At 42.1% G+C, this 24601-nt stretch overlaps 1 protein-coding gene across 5 annotated transcripts in view; it reads left to right on the forward strand.

Annotated features, from left to right (window-relative positions):
- Positions 1-24601, forward strand: part of ERBB4 (erb-b2 receptor tyrosine kinase 4) — a 932933-nt gene that overhangs the window by 685471 nt on the left and 222861 nt on the right. For all 5 annotated transcript variants that reach the window (XM_075001177.1, XM_075001174.1, XM_075001176.1 and 2 more), the window contains 6 exons: positions 7846-7987; positions 11017-11130; positions 12616-12742; positions 17316-17389; positions 20599-20689; positions 23081-23280. In XM_075001177.1, coding sequence (XP_074857278.1) covers positions 7846-7987; positions 11017-11130; positions 12616-12742; positions 17316-17389; positions 20599-20689; positions 23081-23280 — 748 coding nt within the window. The remainder of the gene's footprint in view (positions 1-7845; positions 7988-11016; positions 11131-12615; positions 12743-17315; positions 17390-20598; positions 20690-23080; positions 23281-24601) is intronic.

Below are 24601 nucleotides of genomic sequence, written 5' to 3' on the forward strand. Positions count from 1 at the left end.
CCCAGCTCTGCATGCCTTACCCAGCACTTCTGTGCCTCAGGAAGCCTCTGAAGCTTACCTGTCAGCCACGTTCCTCCTGCTCCAAAGTGCAGCAAGAGTCTTCTTTCCTCTCCTGGACTCCCTGGTTATCTAGTCCCAGCAGGGCCCGAATTGGCCAATAATTGCCTCAGCTGCTGGCTCCACCACCTCAGCCCTGTCCCAGGGCAGGATTTAATGCTTTCACTTCCAGTCCAAGGCAACCATCCTGTCACATACCCAGTTTAGATTTGGGGACTTGTTGAATAACTTGCACAAAGTCACTTCAGAAGTCTGTGGCAGAATTGTGACCTTGTCTTCTGAGTTTCAGTGTATCACCTTAATCTGTTCTCCCTGAAGTGTCAGCAGGGCCACCTGATTGCCTTCTATGATGAAGTAACGGGCTCTGTGGATAAGGAGAAAGCAGTGGATGTGATATTCCTGGACTTTGGCAAAACTGTCTGTCACAGTATTCTTGCCAGCAAGTTAAGGAAGTAAGGGCTGGAAAAAATGGATTGTAAGGTGGATAGAAAGCTGGTTAGACTGTCAGGCTCAATGTGTTGTGATCAATGGGTCAGTGTCTGGCTGACAATTGGTATGAAGTGGAGTAACCCCTGGGTCGGTCCTGGGGTCTGTTTTGTTCAACATCTTCATTAATGATCTGGACGAGGGGATGGATTGCACCCTCAGCAAGTTTGCAGATGATACAAAGCTAGAGGGAGAGATAGATATGATGGAGGGTGACGATAAGGTGACCAAACAAATATGTTGAGGTTTGACAAGGACCAGTACAGAGTCCTGCACTTTGGACATAAGAATCCCAGACACTGTTACAGGTTGGGGAATAACTGGCTAAGCAGCAGTTTTGCAGAAAAGGACCTGGGTATTACAGTGGATGAGAAGCTGGACATGAGTCAACAGTGTGCCCTTGTAGCCAAGAAGGCTAATGGCTTATTGGGCTGCATTAGGAGGAGCATTGCCAGTAGATCTGGGGAATTGATTATTTCCCTTTATTCAGCCCTGGTGAGCTCACATCTGGAGTATTGTGTCCAATTCTGGCCCCCACCTCCTATTACAAAAAGGATGTGGATGCATTGAAGAACGTGCAGAGGAGGGCAACAAAAATTATTAGGGGGCTGGAGTACCTGACGTGAGAAAAGGCTGAGTGAATTAGGCTTATGTAGTCTACTGAAGAGAAGAGTGTGGGGGTGGGGATTTGAGAGCAGTCTTCTGGTTCCTGAATGGAGGTTACAAAGAGGATGGGGAGGGGCTGTTTCTAGAGGTGACAGATGACAGAATGAGGAGCAATAGTCTCAAGTTGCAGTGGGAAAGGTCTAGGCTGGATATTAGAAAAAACTATTTCACTAGGAGGGTAGTGAAGCTCTGGAATGGGTTACAGAGGTGGAGAAATCTCCATCCCTAGAAGTTTTTAAGTCCTGGCTTGACAAAGCCCTGGCTGGAATGATCTAGTTAGGCTTGGTCTTGCTTCAAACAGGCTGTTGGACTTAATGCCCTCCTGCAGTCTTTTCCAACCCTATTATTCTATGTAATTGTTGTTATGTTATTTAACACCACAGCACACAGGAGAAAATGTGATTTCTATACTTCTTCTTCTGGAGCATTTCTATAGCAATTATGGAAATGCTGTGTTAAAAAGCATGTTAGCAACTTTGGTGCTTCTCCAGTGTGATAATACAAAGGACCCCAGAGTGATGCCGGGGCCTTTAGTATAAATGAGAATCAAACCCTTGGTGATAAACAGCTTTGAGAACTACTCATTTCCTTCCTATGGGCTAGGAAGTAGCCTTTGGGACTGTAGTGTTGGGAGAATGCAGGGGTATGTTGGAGAAAATGCAGCTATTGAGATTTTCTATTGAGATGTGTATCTAGATTTTCCCTACACCTATTTTTTCCCTTGCTTTCACTTGCATAGTGAGCACATTTTTAAACAAGCACTATAAGTTTTGCATATGTTAGTGAAACAATTATGAGTGCACATAAAATGTTACAATAATAAATTAAAACTTCCTATGTCTTCTAGATTAGTTTTTAATAGCTTCTTCCTGGAAAGTGTCATCTCTGTGAGTAATGTATCCTCGATGTGCCTCATTCTGATTATGCATTTACTAAGCCATCAGAGGATTGTCATGTTTGTGATGAAGAGCTTACGAAGACAACATTGTGTGTAGAAAATGTGTTGAGGAAACAAAATAAACTAATATTTATTAGTAAACAAATGTACAATTCATGATGCATTAAGAGAGCCTTTGGCACATTATGGCAGCCTCTCAACTCCTGTAATAATAGCCTGTTGTAAAAAATGTTTTTAATATTTCTGGGGAAAGTTCTCCTGTCCCCCTCCACCCACTAGCACTCATTAATCAGTGTGTTCACCTCTGAATGCAAGTCAATACCCTTCCTGTAGCGTAGCTGCTTCAGGGTATTTACATACCCAGCCTCAGTGATTTTCTCAGAGTTGGGGTGAAAACAAACCTGAGGTGGAGACGTGATTCTCCTTTTAGGGTTTGAGTCAACCATGCAAGTTCCTTATTTCAGATTCATTCTCTGTGCTGATTTGGGTGAATTAATCCTAGCACTATCAAAATGGGGCCTATTTCCAGATGCGTGGATCTGATGAACCAAAATTGGCAGGGTCCATTTTAGATGGGCTGTCAGCTTGAGAGAATCATGGGAACAAAAAACTCCATGCTGGTGATTTCATCCTGACTCCCCCCAGTGAGTCTCCCTTCAGCAACTCTTCTGTCCCTTTTTCGTCTTCTGAGGGAAGAGTAATATAGCTCTCTGCCTTCCTGCAGTCTTCAGGTCCCAAACTCATCCTGTTACTGCAGTGCCTTCTGAGGAAAGGGCTCTCAGAACAGGCAGTATGCATCGGATCATGAGAGGATTTGCATTCGCTGCCCTGAAGTTCTTCCCAGTGTATGGTGGCTGTTACCTTTTTTACTAGCTCTTTGAAGAAGCAAGGCTCTTTACAGTAAACTCTTTCATATCTGCCATTCTATCATCCGTGACTCTCAAATAACCTATATTTTACCCATAAGTAAACTTTAGTTATGTTTTCTATAATTACAGTGTCTCTCATCTCTATCCCATAACCCCTTTTGAGGGTCGTTGGGGCACCGCAGATGACTTCCTGATCAACTCACTCCACCTCATCCTGTCCTGTGCAGCTCTCTGTGATTCGCTCACATTCAGGTTTGCCCACTCTTTGATGTTATCTTCCCATCTCTTCTTTTGCCTGCCTTTCCTTCTACCACCAGGTACTGTGCCTTGCAAGATGGTCTTTGAAAGGCCTGATGATCTGATGACGTGGCCGTACCATCTAAGCTTGCGCTTCTGCACCACAGTGAGCAGGTCGTCATGTGGGCCTATGACGTGCCTGATCCTATGTCGTACTTCTTCATTCATGACATGCTCAATATAAGAGATGCCCAAAAGCCTCCTATAGCATCTCATCTCCATGCTTTGGATCTTTTTTTGCAGTTCTACTGTAAGGGTCCACGTTTCGCAAGCGTACAAGAACACGGAGATGACCAGTAGGCACATCAATCTTACTTTCGATCTCAGACTGATGTTCTTGTCCCTCCAGATGGGTCTAAGTTTTGTAAGCACTGCTGCTGTTCGCGCTATTCTGGAGAGGACTTCTGGTCTGGACCCCTCATCTGACACGATTGTACCTAAGTACTTGAAGCTGGACACACATTGAAGAGCTTGTCCATTCACCATTATATCCCTACTGATGCCATTGGTGTTATTGGTCATCAGTTTTGTCTTTTCTGCATTTATCTCCATTCCATAAGCTTTCGAGGTGGTATCCAGCCGTTCTACCAAGCTGGTAAGTTCCCCTTCTCCTCCAGCTAATCCGTCTATATTGGCAGCGAAGCGAAGGTTGGTGATTATTCTGCCCCCTATGCTGACAGTTCCTTCATGGTCTTCCAACGCGTCAATCATGATGCGCTCCAGAAAGATGTTGAAAAGCGTGGGGGAGAGCAGACAACCCTGACGGACGCCCACTGTCGTTCTGAACCAGCTTCCAATGGTACCGTTGTGGAAAACTGCACTGGTGGCACTGTCATACGGGTGTTCAACAACTCAGACAAGGTTGGGGCCGATGTTGTACTTTCTCATGGTGGCCCATAATGCTGCCTGCCAAACTCTGTCAAAGGCCTTTCTGAAGTCCACAAAAACATGGTACAGGTGCTGTTGGTGCTGCAGGTATTTCTCACAGAGAATTCTCAGGTTGAATATTTGTTCGGTGTTACTCTGCCCTGCCCTAAAGCCGGCTTGTTCCTCAGCAGTAATCATCTCGGCTTGGGGCTTCAACCTGTTCAATATTACTTTCAATAAGACTTTACTTGGGTGACTAATGAGGCTTATCGTACGATAGTTTTGGCACTGTTGGAGGTTGCCCTTTTTGGGAAGTGCGATCACTAGCGACTGGGTCCATGACTTAGGCCATTTTCCCATCTGCCAGATCTTATTGCATATGTTGGTAAGGGCACTGATCATGGCTTCTCCCCCTGCTTGTATCAATTCTGCTGGGATATTGTCCACTCCAGCTGACTTTCCTTTCTTCAATGATTGCACTGCTGCCTCTACTTCTTCCCGAAGAATTGGGAGACTGTCCTCTTCGGTAGCATATGGACATTTCAGTATTTCTGGGTCTCCATCGACCTTATCATTGTACAGCTCAGAACAGTATTCTGTCCACCTGCCAAGGATCTCTTTCTCTTCAGTGAGGCAGTTCCCTGCCTTGTTCTGGACTATGGAAACTCTAGGTTGTCTAACGTTTGTCAGCTCTCTTACTGTCTGGTATGCCTTCGTGCTGTTATTTTTGTTAAGGCTGTCTTCTATTTACTTGCACTGATCTTCTATCCAATTCTGTTTTGCCGCCTTCATGCCTTTCCTGATGGTCTTGTTGATTTCTCTGTATTTCTCAGTCCCACCAGCTTCACCTTTCTTCTTTTTCAGTTCTCGCCGTTTGTCACAGAGGTCAAGCAGATCAGCAGTAACCCAAGGTTTCTTCTTTGGGCGGTGTTTGCCAAGAATCTCAGTAGCTGTTTCTACTACTGCTGTATTAAAGATGAAGGGCATTATGTCCTCATCTGCTTCTTCAGCACCAAGGATGAGCAGTGGTGCAAGTCTCCCTCCTATGTTTACTTGGAAGGCTTCTGCCACCTCAGGATCTTTGAGCTGTTCAAGGTCAAACTTAATTCTTGTGTGCCTTGATTTTAAGATCTTCTGCAAGCGTAGGCGGAATGACATCATCACTAGATCATGATCACTTCCAACATCCACTCCCAGAAAACTGTGTGTCTTTGCAATGTTAACGCTTGTTTGGAAGCGCTCCTTGACCAAGATGTAATCGATCTGACTGTGATGGTCTCCACTGAGGCTGTGCCAAGTCCATCGTCTGGACGCCTTGTGAGGGCCGAATGTATTAGCCAGCATGAAGTCGTTATATCTGGCAAACTCCAGATGTCTAAGGCCTCTGTCATTGGTTTCAGTGTTGCAGTATGGCCCACACATTCCTTTCCAGTTACTATATGCATCCGCTCCATCTTTTGCATTCCAGTCTCCTTGTACAATAAGTATGTCTTTTTTTGGTGTTTGCTCCAGGACATCCTGTAGCTGATCATAGAACTCTTCTACTTCACCATCATTGTAATCAGATGTTGGGGCATAAGCCTGAATGATGGTGATGTTGAAAGTGGATACTTTCACTCAGATGGTGATGAATCTGTTGGAGACTGGTCGGCATCCAATGACAGTATTCACAATGTCGCTGTGTATTAGAAAGCCAACACCGTGCTCATGTTTATCCTCCTTTCCACTGAAGTACAACTTATGACCCCCTTAGATGGATTGTTCACCAGAGCCTTTCCAATGCAGTTCACAGATACCCAAGATGTTCCAGCGGTATCTTTCCATTTCATGGGTCAGTTCTCTCAACTTCCCTGCTGCTGTCAACGTGCGTACATTCCAAGTACCGATAACAATGTTATCTGTCCCACGGATCCTGCTTGACTGGTCACCAGTAACATTTTTCACCTCCATCCTGGTGTGCAATGGTGGGTGTGGTCATTGTTAATCCAGGCTGCGACCGATCCAGTATGAGTTGAGTAGTGGTAGATGTCATCATGTGGTGTGTCATGGGCAAGATAGCCTGATGGGACCTATCCCTCTTCAGGCTGTTGACCACAGCCGAAATTCCACAATAACTTTGTGGCTTGCCTTGGTCCTGAGCACATGGCCGTTGAGCTTATCTTGAAGCCCCTCCCCCCCCGGACGGTGACTTCTACATGGAAGACATTCGCCCAGTGATGCCGTGTTAACACCACCCCCACACGTCATTTAGCCGGCCAGCTGAGACTGTTGCCCGTGGTGTGGCACTTGGAGCCAGACGTGAGAGATAGGAGATGGATGAGGACCAGTGTTTCCGTCCATCCTACAACTAGGATGCAGCTGCCAAAGAACAAGGGTACTACCTCTGTCCAGAGCTCCCTTCACCCCAAGTACAGTATAGGGAAAGTAAATACAGGGGATACAGTCTAAGCTTACAAAGTCCAGTACTACTGTTGTTGGTTAATAAAGAACTCTGCATACTTTTTTTGTTTCTTCAGACCTCATCTTGTTTTTCTTTAGTGTTATGCATTGCTAGGTCTACTTCTATTAACCAGAACATTTGAATATCTAGCAACCTCGCAGTCCCAGAGCTGCTGGATGTGAAAGAGTTTACTGCACTGGCCAGGCTATATCCTGAGGAGAAAGAGGTTTTGAAGCAACCAAAACTGCTAGAAGATGTAGAAAGTTCCATGGGGAGGCACCATTCTGTTGCCAAGACTGCCAACAGTACAGGGAGGATTCTGGGGCAGGGTTTGGGTAGTCTCCACTGGTCCAAATTATTTGCATAAACCTTTCATGCGAAACTTGAAAACAGAGAGGATTTTTCTAATTTGAGAGGTTTACTGTTAGTTTCTCGTCAGCTGTAATTAATGCAATAGACTCCAGACAGAACGATAGAGAGTGTAGAAATCAGTGTTTTCTCACATATCCAGTTACCAGCTTTGCATAGTCAATTTATTTTCCTCTTTCCTTCATCTGCTCTTTTTATCCACACACTTGACTCTTCATGTGTCAGTGCCTTGTCTTCTGCCAGTGATGTTTGGCCGAGCCTGAATATTGAGTGATGCTTAGTCCTATTTTCCCTTCCCAGTGTGTGAATTAACGGACCGGGTTAAACTGCAGCCACTTAGGAAAATGACATCCCACCCCACCCCCTGTGCTAGCTCAACGGAAATTGTTATCCCAATTGCTATCTAATTGGGTATTTCAGTCCTGTCTGGGACTCTAAACTCATGCCATGGGAGATCAGAAGGTTGACTTTCAATATCCCAGATCATTAGTGTATGTTCAGCCAGGACAGGAGCAGCTAAAATAGCTGTACGTTATTGTTGTAATTGGAACTGCCTGTCAAGTATGCCATTAGTTGATTGCTATAACAGTAAGCCTAATAATGAAAAAATACAGATTCCTTTTAGAAGATATATTACCATTAATTTAGAATGAAACTGAAAATGTTTTTATGGCTTCAAAACGGATTGCTTGGTGCTTTGGGTATACCCGTGTTGTGCCAATAACTTAAGAAGAAACCCAAGTGGGTAAAAGCACACACAGAAGAAAAAACAATGAATCCCAGCAGCTATATTTGCAATAATGCTTTTGTAGATAGTGAGTACTCAAGGTTCTGGTATGGAATAAGAAAATCCAAAAGGCGCGATGACATGATCTACTTTCCGTCTTGTCTTACAGGCCTGCATGAATTTCAATGACAGCGGTGCATGTGTCACCCAGTGCCCCCAGACTTTTGTCTACAATCCCACCACCTTCCAGCTGGAGCATAACCACAATGCCAAATACACCTATGGAGCCTTTTGTGTGAAGAAGTGTCCCCGTAAGTTTCACGGCTGCTGCCTTTTTCATGGGGTCAGTAAAGGGAATGTTGTGGGACTCCACAGGAACAAAAACCTGTTCAGAAACCATTACGAAGCATGTTACATTTGGAAGTAGCTAACTAGTGGAACAGCTCCATGAATATTCTTTGGTAGTAATACTTCCAAGTTATAGGGAATTAATTAGGGAAAGTAACATTTTGGTGTGCTGTTCTAAAAATGTCCTATATTACAGTCAAATGGGGCACAAGAGTTAGCTGGCTTTCATTTTTCATGTATAACATTTATTATGACTATGTTCTTATTTGGGCTTTGGTAATCTTAGGAATTATCCTTTATTGAGTAAAGAAGGAATCTGCACTAAATGAAAAAGATTGTATAAAATAAAAAAATATAGTTTGATAAAATAATTTGTTTCAATTATATGCAAGCTAGATGTTAATTAAAGCAGGTATTCTCTTAATTCAGATCTTTCTCCCCATATTTAGAAATGAATCACTAATTTTGTAACCAACCTTTTCCTCAAATTCAAGTATTTCATAATCCACTATTCCACTTTGGAGCTATCTCTGAGTGTACACAGTACACAGTGTTATTTTAAATAGTACAGCACAGATTATACTGTACGGATTCTGAACACAATCCTTAAGGCGTTAGGAAAGGCACTGAAGTGTCACACTACTTAATATATTTCTGTCCTGGTCTGTCCTATTACGGTTCCAGTTCCTCTACTGAGTGCAGGACTGAGGTATCTGAGATCTTTTTCATCAGGTTTTTTTTTTCCATCTTGATATGGTGCACTCTTTGATGATAAAACCAAATTTAAAATGCATTATGGTGTAGCTAAGAGAGATTTCTTAAAGAAAATAATGTTGAAACTAAGAAGGAAGACCTCCCATAGAAGACTTTCCTATCCCATTCTAGAAACCCCACCCACTGAAGCCCTGAGATTAGAGCTACGTGGGAAGAGGTAGGTGGGAAACTTTAGGAAGTGATAGAGTGAGGGCGGAGAGACGCCTTGGGTGGAGAGGGGCTACAAAGCACCTTCCAGCTAGACTAGAAGTCATTCAACCAGATTTACCTAAGACTCACCCACTAAACTTCAGGTGCCTACAAGAGCTAAGAACCACCACAAACCTCTCCATTTTCTTCTCTAAGCACCAGGCACATTTCAATGACACTGTCTTCTCTCACATAGCAATAGAGTAACCATAAAACTCTCAGTGTGGGAAAGAGCACATGCACTCATATTTTAAAGGTAATTTTCAAATTCCTTGCGCATGGCCCTGCACAGACTTCTGTCCCTGGGGAGGGGATGAGGAAAGAATCAGCTGACAGATATTAGTCACATTGCATAATGTACATCTGCAAGGCCCATGCATGCGAAGATGATCATCATAGTCTAAAGACCTCTACTGAATATGTGGTCATTCAGCTTGTAACTGGAAGGCCTTCTTCCTGGCCTAAAAGGAAGAGGGGTGGTTTGATGCTTGGCTGTCACATGTTAGAGCCATTCAGTTTCAGTTACCTATAGTTGCAGAATGTCCTAAGCCTCAAACTCAGTCTATTTTGTAGCTGGTTTGAGAATTATTGGAGATGTTGTGCACAGCTCTAATCAGGACCTAAAATTAAATGCAAGTTTGTAGGCAAACATTAAAACCTTATCAGTTATCACATGGTAGAATTACCACAACCATGGTATTCTGTGTAACTGCAAGGGGAAGAACATGATCATTGTAGTAACTTGTAAGAACTGTAACTCTTAATATCAAGGACTAAATACTTCCACTGTTACACTGAGTAGCAGCATACTCCTGGAGTAGCACCAATGATCTCAGCAATTGCTCCATTATATTAATGATACCCGATATATTCACAGTTTATGGAAACAAAAGGTAGCTGACATGTATGGTACTTTCCTCCAAAAGGCTAATGAGATAACAGCAAATCTTCATGAATGTTGTTTTCCCTAGTATGTTTCTTCGCAAGGCAGCATATGCCAGGGCACATGGGCATTGTAAACATTCATGTGAGTTCTGTTCAGACACTCATTGCTGTATTCTAAGTAGTTAGATGCAAAAGGGGTGATATGGCATAAAAGGACTGGATGATTACAATGGATGAGAGGCTGGATATGAGCCAACAGTTTGCCCTTGTAGCCAAGAAGAACAATGGCATTAGTAGTATTGCCAGCAGATCTAGGGAGATGGTATTCCCCTTTATACGGTACTGATGAGGCCACATCTGTAGTATTTCATCCAATTCCGTGCCCCCCCCCATTACAGAAAGGATGTGGATGCACTGGAGAGAGTCCAGCGGAGGGCAACAAAAATGATTAGGGGCGTTCAGCACAAGACTTACGAGGACAGGCTGAGGGATTTGGGTTTATTTAACCAACAGCAGAGAAGAGTGAGGGAGGATTTGATAGCAGTCTTTAACTACCTGAAGGGTGGCCCCGAAGAGGATGGAGAAAGACTGTTCTCAGTGGTGACAGGTGACAGAGCGAGGTGCAGTGGTTTCCAATTACACTGTGGGAGATTAGAAAAACTGTTTCACTGAGAGTGGTGAAGCTCTGGAATGGGTCACCTAGGGAGGTGGTAGAATCTCCATTTCTGGAGGTTTTTAAATCCTGCCTTAACGAAGTCCGGGCTTGGAAGATTTAGTTGGGATAGGTTCTGCTTTCAGAAGGGGGTTGGAGTCGATGACGACCTGAGGTCTCTTCCAACCCTATCATTTTATGACTCTGATATTTTCAAAATATTACAAAATGATTTTGGGTAAAACTGTCAAAAATATGTGAGTGCCAAAGGAGCCTACATCCTCGTTTCAGAAGTGATATGAGCACTGAGAGGAATATGAGACTCCATAACTTTCAGTGGAACTTAACCTTAAGTCACTTAGGCATACTTAAAATTTTAGCCATAATTAATATACTCAAGGTGACAATTAACTGATGTTGATTCTCAAAATCTTACCCTAATATTACTTAACATACTGGCTTGGCTTTGAGCACTGCATTATTTCTTTACAGATAATTTTGTGGTAGATTCCAGTTCTTGTGTGCGTGCCTGTCCCAGCTCCAAGATGGAGGTTGAAGAAAATGGTATTAAGATGTGCAAACCCTGCACTGACATTTGTCCTAAAGGTAGATTATCATTTATTACAGCTTTGCTTGAATTTACTCTGCACTCTAATAGAGCAAAACAGGGTATTACTTTTTAAATGAAATGCATTCATGAATAAATTCTGGGATATCTGGTATTAATAGCCTTCAGGTGTCCACAGAACATTGAACTGTGATGGCTGTCACATGAAGAAATTTTGAACATCGAGTGGTATGCAGGTTTATCACTGGGCAGTGGTAATATAGACAAAAGGCTCATTTCTCCTTAGGAAAAAGTAGGGATCATTTTTTGACCACTTGAGTAGCGTAGACTTACAGATTTTTATTATTAGTGCTGGTTGGAATTTGTTACAATTCAGTGGCTTGAAAGCTTGTTTACTAGAACCTTTCAGGACCACTTAAAAGCCCTGATTCTTCACTATCTGTTTGTCATCTTCTTGAGATGTCCCAGCAACCTGCTAATAAAACTGTTGGGTGTCTGTTTGCTCAAACACCTGAGGACCTGATGTTTTCCTGCCACCTCTCTGAATGGCTTTGAGAGACAAGAGGCCTTCCCCTTTCCTCCAGTAGCATTAATGAAATATCTAATTCCCTCCTCTGCCTCACCAGGAGGCTTCCAGGTGGACAACTGAGTCCCTTTACCTTCCCCACAGCTCCACCTCTTTGGGTGACTTGAGGCTGTCTCCCTGCTACTTGGATGTTTCAGCAGCAGTAGGAACACAACACAGCTCACCTGTGTCCTAACACGGGAGATGTCACCTGACAGCTGCATAAAATCTAGACCAGTCAACAAATTGCTACCCCCACACCAGGTATCACGAAGCAGACGAACACATGAGCTTTTGCCTTAAGCTGAACAATGCAACTAGCCTTACCTCATTCTAAACTGACTTTAAAAAGCATCTCCACAATGTAGCTTTCCTTCAGTAGACACCTCTTTCCCACACGGGTACAATGGGCATGTACACACCATTTCCCATTCAAATTCTTCCTCTTGCCCATTGGGAAGAAGTAGAAAGATGAATGTCCTTTGGGTACCTGAGGGTGGGGACTCATATGCTTTGCCACTGTGAGAGACTAGCAAAGCACATAGGTGGATATGTTGTCTTATTGAGTAATCTAGCATACCGTATGAATCCTACGAGGACGTTCCCAGCACTATTGTACCTTTAGGTAAGATACAAAAGCCAAGCAACAACAGTAAGGGAACAAGAGTCTTTTTCTGTTGGTATGTAATTTGGACTGTGACAGGGAATGACGGTAAAACTAACACCTCCTGCCTGAAAGTCAATATTACAAGTATTCAGCCAAGTTCTTTGAGCCCTGGGAAGTTTGTTCTTATGTTCATTTTGACAGGTGAACAAAAATTCTAATTTGTTCTTGTTTTTAACGGAATCATCCTGCCTATTCCTGGAGGAAATTGAAGTTCAGGGACTAAGGAACAAACATTTTTGTTTCATTTAATTTTTTTTGTGAGTTATTTTCATGGGGTTCTTGTTTTGGCAGCATGTGATGGCATCGGCACAGGAAGTTTGATGTCGGCACAAACCGTTGACTCAAGCAACATTGACAAGTTCATAAACTGTACCAAGATCAATGGGAACCTGATTTTTCTTGTCACTGGGATTCATGGGTAAGCACTAAAACACTTTGTAATGTGATATTTTGGGGCAGGCCATTGGAAAAAACTACCTGTGGACACTTCCAATTTGTAACACTAGAGGAATGCCTGATGAAATAGAAGCCGTAAAATAAACTGGCTTTCTGCTCACTTTGGTGAAATGCTGGTGCAAAGCCAACTTAATTCACACATTGAGCTTTTTGGAAGCAAAGGCTAAGAAAGAAATCCCAACGTGGGGAAAAGGAAAGACGGTTTGAACTGGTTCTGTGTTGTTTAAGGAAGATAGCTCACAGTGTTGACCAGCACTTTAGATTGTGCTTTGGCGCCCCATTTGGTCACAGTGAAAGTCAAAAGTTAACAGTACCGGTGTCACCCCGTATGAATGAATATCATTTCCCAACGTTGTGGGTTAATTAACTGCTGCCAGCAGTTTTCTAGCACAGTATTCATTCCATCCTGAAAGGATTATCTTTGGTAGGACAGAAATATGATTAGGTTATCTTTTTAAATCAGTACTCAGGGGGACATCAATTGTCAGCCAGGGTGAAGTAAGTGTGCCACTTTTGGTGAGGTATAATGAATAAAATCCTACAAAGAGATGAACACAGTTAAACATATGGAAACTTTACTGTTAGGATTATAATTTTTTTCTGTGCTGTGTGGTAACAGCAATGTGGGTAACAACTATTCCGTTATTTCTGTCACCATGTAGCTTTTAAGTTTTTACATCAGATCAGCAGGCTCCTTTAAGTTTTCGGCATCAGATGCTGAGATTAGATATCTAATTACAGTTCTCAGACCAAATCTGTGCTTGCGGTTTTGTCACCACATGAAAAAAGCGGGGTTAGCAGCACTAGCATAATGGATCTAAAACATAATTTTGACATGACAGTAGTTGCAGATTTTTCCATTGTTGTCTTGTGGTCATGTTCAATTAAAAAAAGGCAGCAAGAAAAAAAAAACCCACAGAAATCTGAACATACCATGTGCTTTAGAGAATGTATTAAGTGAAAAGTAATTTATTATATTATTAGTGTGTTAGTTGCAAAAATGTAGAGCAGAACCATGAGCTGAATTGTTCTAATGAATCTCTGTAACATAAAGCAAGAATTTGGGGTCAAAATCGCCTTCAAATAAAATAATATTCTCTGAAAAGGAATTTAAATTATGGTTTCTAAATAAAAAGTCAAGTAAGAATCTAAAATGTATTACTGCATTGGAACAGTGGAATACAAGCTTGTGACATTTGTGTTGACACCATACTTTGCCCTAATTAGTGTCCTGCATTAAAAGACTAATACTAGAATTGGGAAGCTCAGGGTTGATCTTCCAGAGTTTGATTTTGCATGCCTAGTGGGGGAAATGCAAAACTGAACTGTCTGTGGTCAGCAGTCAACCCTTGTACTCCTCCACACCATGAGAAGTAAGTGAGGTGGATGGGAGAAACTCTCCCATCAACCTCCCTCTGTGTGGACAGCCAGGTGAGTTGAGTGCAGATAAGTCTATTATAGCTATACAATTGGCATAGCTAGAATTGCATATCTGCAATCGACTTAACTCCCTAGTGTAGACCAAGTCTTAGCCTTGACCATTACTGCAGAAATAGACCACGGCTCTTGAAAAGAACAGGCTAGAGCAATAAGCACCTTTTTGAAAAAAGAAAAGCTCAGACAACACATTAAAATAATTTTATAGTTTGGGAGCTTCTTATATTTACGGAAAGGAGTTACAAGAAAGGTGGTAATGAATCAGTCCTGGAAATACCCCTCCACTGGCACTGCTTGTGGACATATGTTCTGCCCATTTAGGAATCTAAAAAAGATTTGCAGAAACTGCTTTGGGGATCTTTTACTGTGAATTTCCATTCCTGAAATCCAAGAGCAGGAACAACTTACATAGTAGAATTAAACAACACATGCATTAAATACACTGACAGTGTGGCAATAATAATCACATTCATATTTGTCATTCATAGTGTTAAATAAGGAAGTTGTTTCCATGAATGCATGTGCTTAGGATGCCTTCCAAACCCTTCTTTTGAGAAATCTTTAGCCTCCCGTATTTCAGGTGTTAGGAATGAAGAGTTCATGGGAAATGGAGAGTTAAGAGGCGATTTATGTTGGTGGAGAATCAGTTTAATTGCAGAGGTTATTAAAAGCATGTGTGCTTTTCAGTACTTTGCCTCATGAAGTACAAGATGCTTGTATGTAGTTTACCTTCACTTGATAGGTAACTTTACAAATGGTACTGGGGTTTCTATTACTAGATACATTTCGTATGCTACCCTTCTCTTTTCTAGAGCAGCTTTGCAAAATAGTGCATCTCCGCTCTTTTGAGTCATCTGTTGGTATACAAGACTGGTTAAAGGAAACGAGCTCCAGTCAATAACCCACTGATGTCAGTGAATGTTACCTTTCCATTACTTTCAGTAAGCTTTGGATAATGCTCAAAGCTTTTGTCCTTATTAAAACCTGCCTTCTTCCTAAGTGTATAAATGAAGTGGACTTCATTAATGCAGGTGTGTATGATCTGGTATTCAGTTTGAGACAGATAAAGCATTGTCTGGAAAAAAAATAATCAGTGATCTTTATAGTTCAGGGAAAGTACTGACTTTGGCACAGGTCTGGAAGCTTTGTAGTTTAAAAAAATATTGCTTGAGAAAAAATGTCACTGAAATTGTTTTAATAATCTTGCACTCAATAACTATTAATACCTAACTGCAGACCTGAGAGGCTGGAATCCAGGAATGAAAATTCTTAGAAAACAATACCGAGAGAAGTTTTCGCAAAGGAGTTTTAGAATATTAAATGGGCAGAATGTATCTTCAGCCTCAGTGCTGGTGAAGGATTATTTCCAGGACTTCTTTATTACCACCTTTCAAAATAGAACTATTAAAATAAATGTGAGGCTATGTGGGTCACAGAGGTTCTGGTTCTGTCTTGATATTTATGTTTTTATGACCAAAATATACAGAATGAAGGAAGCTCTCAGTAGAAATTTGGCCCATGCAGTACCAAGCTAGCGACCTGCTTGCTGCTCATTTGTTCTTTAGCTGGGCTACCTCTACACAGCACTGAGGTATCCCAAAATAGCTCTGCCATGTATACATAGCCTTGAAGTACCATTTTAGGAGAGCTTAGTTTAGTAAAGTCACTGATACTTAAGAGGGCATTCACTATGGCCTGATTCAAAGTCTTTAGAAATCAGTCCTGGGGCTCTTATTGCCTTCAATGGCCTTTGGATCCAGCACTTAATCTCCTATATTTGGAGAGAAAGCTCAGGTGAGATTTGAGCTAACATCAGCATGCACAGAAAAGGCATCTTCAGTGATTTTTCAGTGCAATGGCAATAAAAACAGGTGACCTAAACTTTGAAATGTAATTGGAATAGTTGGGGAAGAATGTATTATCTTACAGTTTTGTAAGAAGAGAAAAAGGCTACCCAACATACATTCACGTCTCTTCCTTTTCAGTTTCAACTTTAATTTTGTCCTAAAATAGTCAGTGATTTTGGGGTGGAGATATTTTCTATAGGAGTCTCATGTTTAGCAGAGAGAGGTTTTTTCTTTTTAAAGATTAATGGATTTAAAAAAAAAAGTATTTCTATGTTAAATACTCAAAACCTGTCATCTTTTTTTTATGACAGCCCCAAATTGCTAAAATTAAGTGTCCAATATTTCCAGGGTCCACTTGGCTGTATGTTAAGATTTCAGAACTCATTTCACTCCCGCTAACCTGGAAACGCTCTCTGAAAAGGTTGACACTGACCCCCATTACTCTATCACTTCATGGAATTCTGAGGGCTTGTCTCCAAAGGCAGCATGTTTGATTACCCTCATATAGCAATCCCAAGAGCGACGTCTCTTGGAAAGGCCAGTAATGAGAGGTTGGGAATGCATGCTTCACCTTTTCTGAGGTCGCCTTCCACCCCAGGGATGATTTATTTTTAAAGGGAATGCAGACATTCCATAACACAGTTTTACACAAGAACCTTTCTCTGTACTTTTAAAAAGGCTTTGTTCGGGTCAGCCTTTTCATATATATATATAATTCCTCTATGGAGCGAGTCACAGTGTAATACATTCATCTTTACATTGAAGGGGTACCTTTCAGATGACTGTTCTCCTACTTTTTTTTATTTGCTGTGATAGACAAAGGGTCACAAAATGATACAACTCCCTTTTGCTTTGTCTATGCTCAGCACATTCTGGCTAAGATTTTTAAGGTTGTTTGGGGCATGCCTATTTTAAGGTGGGAAACATTGGAGACCTCTTGAAAAGAGCCTGATTACCAGACAGGTTGAGAGCTCCTCACTTTCTTAAATCAGCCTTTTACATTTTGATATTCACAAGCATACATATTTCCCAAAAATATTTATGGCCTGAATCTTCAAGGTGAGGTGCACCCATCACCTTCCATCAGGCTGAACTGGAAGATGTGGGGCTCAGGAAGTCAATGAATGGAAGAAAAATTGCTACCTTGAAGCAAGGTGCTGATATTCTGAATACTGCTGCCATATAATGTACTTTCATGAGCCTGCTCCTTTTACATTCTGATTGTTATAGTGTGTCCATCTCATCTTCCAGGGACCCCTATCACACAATTGCAGCCATGGACCCAGAGAAGTTAAGTATCTTCCAAACAGTGAGAGAAATAACAGGTAACTGGCATTTGTGATCCTACATAATTTGGGCTCTTTATTTATTTTGCATTTGTCAATTGTTTATGTTTAAAGCAAACCTGTTTAAACTGTCTCTACCATTTAATGCTTAACCACTGCGGTAACATTTGTTGTTTACAAGTACCTATTATTTGTTCTTATTCAGAATGTCCTCTAGCTCTAAGATTCTGAACTTGGGGAATGCAAATAGGTGTCAGTTGGCCAGGAACTTATTGCAAGGAGGTGGTCCTGGTTAGATTCAAGCAAGATGGGAGGACCATCAAGCAAGTTTGAGGACGACCAAGAAGGAAAAAGTGTTTCTAAGGAACAAAAAAAAAAAAAAATGAAAACCACTGCTCTGACTTAAATGTGCATTTTGGAAGCATTGGTGTGGAGGAGTTTAGTTTGTGAGTCCTATTGTTTTGTGAAACTTAATGGGAGTTGTATAGCTAGAACCTCATTTAGTGGTTTGTAAACTGCCACCTTGTCTGCCACAGCTTCAGCTCACAGGGCTATGAACTGAAATATCACATCTATTAGTTCTCCATTGAGTACTCTTCCCAGTGCTTTACATAGAATTAACGACAAGCAGCAACTGTATAGACAAGCATCACACCCTGTGGACTGGTTATTGTGGGAAGCAGTTGAAGAATATTTTTGCACTATTTAAATTACCTTATATTACATGCCCATAAATGTTTTACCACTCAAAAAATCTGGGACAAATTTTGCTCTAACCTAACATTCCCATTCAGTGAACAGAGTTCCCAATGTGCAGCTGAGCTCAGAATCTTGCCCTAAGCAATAAAATGTTTTCAGCAATATAGGCCCCCTTTACGAAAGGTGTTTAACTGCCAAACGTAAAGCACCCAAGTAGTCTCACTGAAGGTTGCAGCTGTAAGTTCCACTGATGTCAACACAGCTAATGTCATGCTTAAATACACTGTTGAATGGAGGACATAATGGTAGTGGTGCCAGGCATGTGGTCGGTGCGTTACATGGTGGTCTCCCCACTATGCGTACACTGCTAAGGCAGCTATCACTGTGGCAATGATACATATTCAGGTTGCTCCTCCCCATGCCAGCGATTCCGCTGTATGTCACTGCCCACCCTGGAACATCATGATGCCGCATATGGCAGAGAGGAGATAGGGCCATGGTGCCTGGAATACAAATTCTCCAAATTGCTGAAAAACGGGGGTGTTTTGTGAGCTCTGTCAACAACAAAACTAACCAGCTGCAATGTGGGGTTTGCACAGGGAAGTTCCTCTGTTCATGCAAACCGGGATTCTATCTGGTGACTTTTTGCCAGAAGAAAGCTAGGAAACCAAAGAAGAGCTGAATTTGCTCATATGATTTAAAAATCCCTGGGACTGGATTAATTCTGAGTTTTCTAAAACAACATATGTACAAATCTTTTCTCTTCTAGGGGAGGCTGTCCTGCAGGGACTAGGCTGAGTGATGAGACAGCGTGATAAAAATTGGGATGGGGGAAGATAAGAGGGGCTTATATAAGATAAGCCCCAACTATCGTGGCTGTCCCTATGTAATTGGAACATCTGGCCATCCTAGCAGTGAATGACATTCCAAGTCATTATCCTGCATCATTGATATCCACATATTTCTGTTTCTCAGACACACATGATCTATTTGTCACAGGCTAGTTCCTTCATAATTCAGGTATATCATAAAGCAGTTTCTGTGGGTGAAATGATGAAACATAACAAAAGAACATAAGAATGGCCATAGTGGGTCAAAACAATGGTCTGTCTAGCCTAGTAGTCTGTTTTCTGACTGTGGCCAATGCCAGGTACCCCAGAAAGAATAAACAGAACAGGTAATCAGCAAGTGATCCATCCCTTGTCTCCCATTCTGTGCTTCTGAATATTAGAGGCTAGGGACACCATACCTGCCCATCTTGGTTAATAACCATTGAAGGACCCTTCATGAATTTATCTAGCTCTTTCCTGAACCTTTTTATAGACTTGAAATTCACAACATCCTCTGGCTAGGAGTTCCACAGGTGGACTCTACCTTGTGTGAAGTATTTTTTTTAGTTTTAAACCTGCTACCTGTTAATTTCATGTGATGACCCCCTGGTTCTTGTGTTATGCGAAGGAATAAATAACTATTCTTTAGTCACTTTTTCCATACCAGTCATGATTTGATAGCCTTTTATCATATACCTCCTTAGTCGTCTCTATTCCAAGCTGAAAAGACCCAGTCTTCTTAACCTCTCCTCATATGGCAGCAGTTCCATACTCCTAAACTTTTTTGTTTCCATTTTCTGAACTTTTTGCAGTGCCCAGATATCTTTTTTGAAATGAGGCAACCACATCTGCACAGTGTTCAAGATGTGGCCAAACAATAGAGGACCCTTTCCTCTTATCTCATGACAGCTTATTTTGCTTAAGAGTCTTCGGTGAGGGACTTTATTGGAGGCTTTCTGGAAATCTAAGTATGCTATCTCCATGTCCGCATGCTTGTTGACCCCCTCAAAAATTCTAGTGAGTTACTAAGGCATGATTTCCCTTTACAGAAACTATGTTGACTTTTCCGCCAACAAATTGTTTCCAGATGGCCGCATCTGCACTGCAGTGATCTTTCTAAAGACGATCTTCTAGAACATCTCTTCCAGAAGATGTTCTTTCAAAAGAGCGTGTTCACACACACACACAAAAAAAAGTAGATCGAAAGAGCAATCTGCTCATTCAAAAGAGAGTGTCCACACAGCCCCCTCTCTGAAAAATCTGGCACCATGAGGGCTGCTCTTTCAGACAAAGGGCTACCGGAGCATCTACTCATGCTTTTTTCTGAATGAATCTTTCAGAAAAAGATGCTTTTCCTCATTTGCGAGAGGGAGATGGCATCCAGAAGAAGTTCCAACGTTCTTTCGAAAGGAATTTGGAAGAGAGCATTTGTGTGTGGATGCTCCACTTTTTCTTTTGGAAGAAGGGCTGATTTTCTGAAAGGTCTTGCTAGTGTAGACATGGCCTGTGTGTCTGACGATTCTGTTCTTTACTATTGTTTCAACAAATTTGCCTGGTATTGAGGTTAGAGTTACCAGCCTGTAATTGCCAGGGTAACCTCTGTTAATAAAAATTGGTGTCATATTGTCGTCCAGTCCTTTGGTACAGAAGATGATTTAAAGGATAGGTTACAAACCACAGTTAGTAGTTACTAGCATTTCTGGTTTTTATCTCCTTTAGGTTTTTTGAATATTCAGTCTTGGCCCCAAAACATGACAGATTTCCGGGTGTTTTCTAACTTGGTTACTATAGGCGGAAGAGCCCTATACAGGTAAGGTATGCTTCTCTCTATGTCGTAGTTTACAGTGTGCTATCACCATTCAAAAATTATTATATTCATAGCATAGACTATGCAATCCTTCATGAGGACCATTCACATAATCCCTTAGCATATTTTCTTGATTACCAACATGTTCACTAACGTTGGATGAATGGGCTAAATGGCTTTAAGCTCTGCAAATGCTGTTGAACTGGTTAATAAAGTTGCTTTAAAAATCATTGCTTGTCAGTTTCTTGCCATATAGTCAACTCATCATCCCCAAAATACCATTAATGATAGAATTCACAGCGTGCACAATCTGCTGTTCGCGTTCCAAATCTTTGACTCATGAAATAGTCTCACTAGTTTTGAAGATTATGGCTCATGACAGATACTATCCCCGTTATTTGCCATTTTATTGTGTTTCATTGTGAGGAAAAATCACTTTGGAAGGTGTTGCTGCAGCTGCCATTAGCTCATGAAACAGTGCATGTTGTTTGTTAAAAGGCAATCGAAGAGAACTGCAAGGATGATCACTGAGCTGCCCCCACTAGTATCACCGAATAGGGCACCTGCAATAGTTTTCTTGTTCCACACTTACAAAAGCCGTTTTGATATGAAAGCTGATCTGGAGAGGTTGGTGTTGGAGGGAAGCAAATAGAGAGAGGAACAATGGGGGACTGAAACAACGTATCTCTATGATATATTCAGCAACCTTTGGCTTCAGGTTGAACATAATGGCTGCGTCTACACGTGCACGCTACTTCGAAGTAGCGGCACTAACTTCGAAATAGCGCCCGTCACGTCTACACGTGTTGGGCGCTATTTCGAAGTTGAAATCGACGTTAGGCGGCGAGACGTCGAAGTCGCTAACCCCATGAGCGGATGGGAATAGCGCCCTACTTCGACGTTCAACATCGAAGTAGGGACGTGTAGACGATCCGCGTCCCGCAACATCGAAATAGCGGGGTCCTCCATGGCGGCCATCAGCTGGGGGGTTGAGAGATACTCTCTCTCCAGCCCTTGCGGGGCTCTGTGGTCACCGTGGGCAGCAGCCCTTAGCCCAGGGCTTCTGGCTGCTGCTGCTGCAGCTGGGGGTCCGTGCTGCATATACAGGGTCTGCAACTAGTTGTTGGCTCTGTGTATCTTGCACTGTTTAATGAAAGTGTGTCTGGGAGGGGCCCTTTAAGGGAGCGGCTTGCTGTTGAGTCCGCCCCGTGACCCTGTCTGCAGCTGTGCCTGGCTCCCTTATTTCGATGTGTGCTACTTTGCCGTGTAGACGTTCCCTCGCTGTGCCTATTTCGATGTTGGGCTGAGCAACGTCGAAGTTGAACATCGACGTTGCCAGCCCTGGAGGACGTGTAGACGTTATTCATCGAAATAGCCTATTTCGATGTCGCAACATCGAAATAAGCTATTTCGAAGTTGGGTGCACGTGTAGACGTAGCCAATGTGGTAAATCAGGCAAGAGGGTTTGCTGATACCATAAACAACAGCCCAAACAGATTATGACTAGCAGGGAAACCTTGAGATTGAATTGAAGCCCTGCTTTCACTTCTGAAGCAGTGATTTTCATTTAGCTTATCTGGAAAACAATTATAATCATTAAAATAAATGAAATATACTAGAGAATACCCTGATATCAGGTTTCATTAAATTCAACAGTAAAATAATCTGTATCATGCTCCCCGTGTTGCATGGTGAGCTTGGATTCTTTCTGTGATGCAGCAGAAAGGAAAAAACCAGATACTTTCATACAAAAAAAAAAAAAACCTAGAAAGCCAACTGGAGGAATTTCCTTGAAAATGATCATTTATTCCCATATTACTCTAGCTGGCACTGATGTGACTCATGAGAGACGACTTTCACACATTATCAGCAGCGACATCATTCCCTCTTTCATTTATAGCCTTCCCGGTATTACTCCCTCCTGTTTATTTTTTTTTTTAGAAACCGTCCTTCTTTTCTGCAGCAGTCAGCACAGCACTCTAACTCAAAAGAGCAAAAATGTGTGAAACCATATTTTGTGTGACAGAGGCCAGAAACAGCTGTAAACATTCAGTAAAGGCTGGGGAGTGAGCCTCATAGCTTATAAAATGATACCCCTTATAGCAGAGTCACGCATCGCTAGACAAGTCAGCAGGGCTGTCTGTTGTCTCTTATGCTCAGTCCTTCCACATGCTCATTCACTGCCTTACAGGCACCTCACTATACTGAACTGTTATGAGTCTTTGAACTATGCTGTGTGTGCATGGCATGTGAAGCATTTGAAACTGAACTGCCTTCTTGAACTGTCCTTTATTAATACTCCTTTTAGGTAACACGTGTTGCTGTCTCCTTGCAGGGGAGATAAATCCCACTTTCCAGGGATATTCACTGCTTTCTTTTTTTCGTCTCCCTCAGTGGCCTTTCCTTGCTCATCCTCAAGCAACAGGCAATTACCTCGCTACAGTTCCAGTCGCTGAAGCAGATCAGCGCTGGCAACATCTACATAACGGACAATAGCAACCTGTGTTACTATCATACAATCAACTGGACCAGCCTTTTCAGCACTCCCAACCAAAAGACTGTGATCCACCGAAACAAAAAGCCTGAGAACTGCAGTAAGTGCTTTTGCTCAGAGACTGGTTAGTGAGTTAACGGAATGAATGCATAGAAGCCGACAGCCACCATGAGCCCTTGGGGCAAGGTGGGAAGGAGGCCTGTCTCTACAGCCCCAGAAGTGGTGGGGACAAGCGGGAGGGGAGGGACTTAGGGCAATCAGCCCTTAGCGCCTTTCAGACCGCTGCATTGTCCCTCCTTTCTCCAGAGTCATGCAGAGTGGCTGAGCAGTGCTGTCACAGCATTTCAAAGGGGCCCAGAGCTCCGGTTGTTAAAGTTGCAGCAGCGGCAGCTGAAACTACAGGCCCTTTTGAAATGTCGGCCCCACTGCAACTGCCTTCTTTGCATCTCTGCCTTCACCACTGGGCCTGAATGACCGTGATACATACAGTGGGCCAAATTCCCAATGAGTATCACTTTGCATTCAGTGATATGAATGGAGCTCTGTCAGTTTACAGGAGTGGAAAACCTGGCCCTGCTTTGCTGCTGATCAAATGTATAGGCAATTAGGAGCCTGCAGGTGTGAACGTTCCAAAAATGAGAATGCTGTTGGCTCACCACACTTTGATTCAGGCACATGTTGAACTTCCCGCTTTTAGAGACCCAGTTTCACAATCATAAACTCTACAGGAGCACGAGCACGAGACAAATCCCATATTAGTCCTACTGTCATCCTGTTTATTGTCTATCTCATGTGATTCTGCCAAACTTTGTTCAGAGTGTACATACATGAGTAAAAGAGCATTAGCTAGTCCTGGGTAGGGGATAATTTACTGCAGAAGATAGATAAGTGTGTAAAATTTCTGTTGGTTTTTTTCCTGCATATAAGATACGCATGGTGATGAGGCCCATATAAATACCTGGTATTGATTTGGTAGGAGAATATAGCGCACCTTTGAAAAATTAGTGAACGTACACAGAATTGATCCAGCATTAAAATTCCGTGCATCTTCTATCAATGAAAGGATTTTTTTTTTTGTTTTTCCTACAGAATATGGAAAAAAAAATCAGATTTTTTCCAAATTCACCCTGACCAAAATTTCATTTCTTTCTCAGAAAAGGTTAATTTCACACAGGACTTTTTTAGCCCCTTTGGCTACATAGTTAAATCTCTCATTTTTGTGGGAAAAAGTCGAAAATGTCAAGCAAATACACAGAGATGCAATTTTACCTTTTGACACATAAGCAATTCCTGGTACATTTATGGGTGTTTGCACTGTCTAAAAACTGTCTTAACCCCATTCATGTCACATGATTGTGAAATGTTGAAAGTACAATGGGATGATCTCTTTGCATAGCCGCCCCAGAGGTAAATCTATAAAT

This window comes from Carettochelys insculpta, chromosome 8 (genome assembly GCF_033958435.1).
Source record: "Carettochelys insculpta isolate YL-2023 chromosome 8, ASM3395843v1, whole genome shotgun sequence".
NCBI classification, from domain to species: domain Eukaryota; kingdom Metazoa; phylum Chordata; order Testudines; family Carettochelyidae; genus Carettochelys; species Carettochelys insculpta.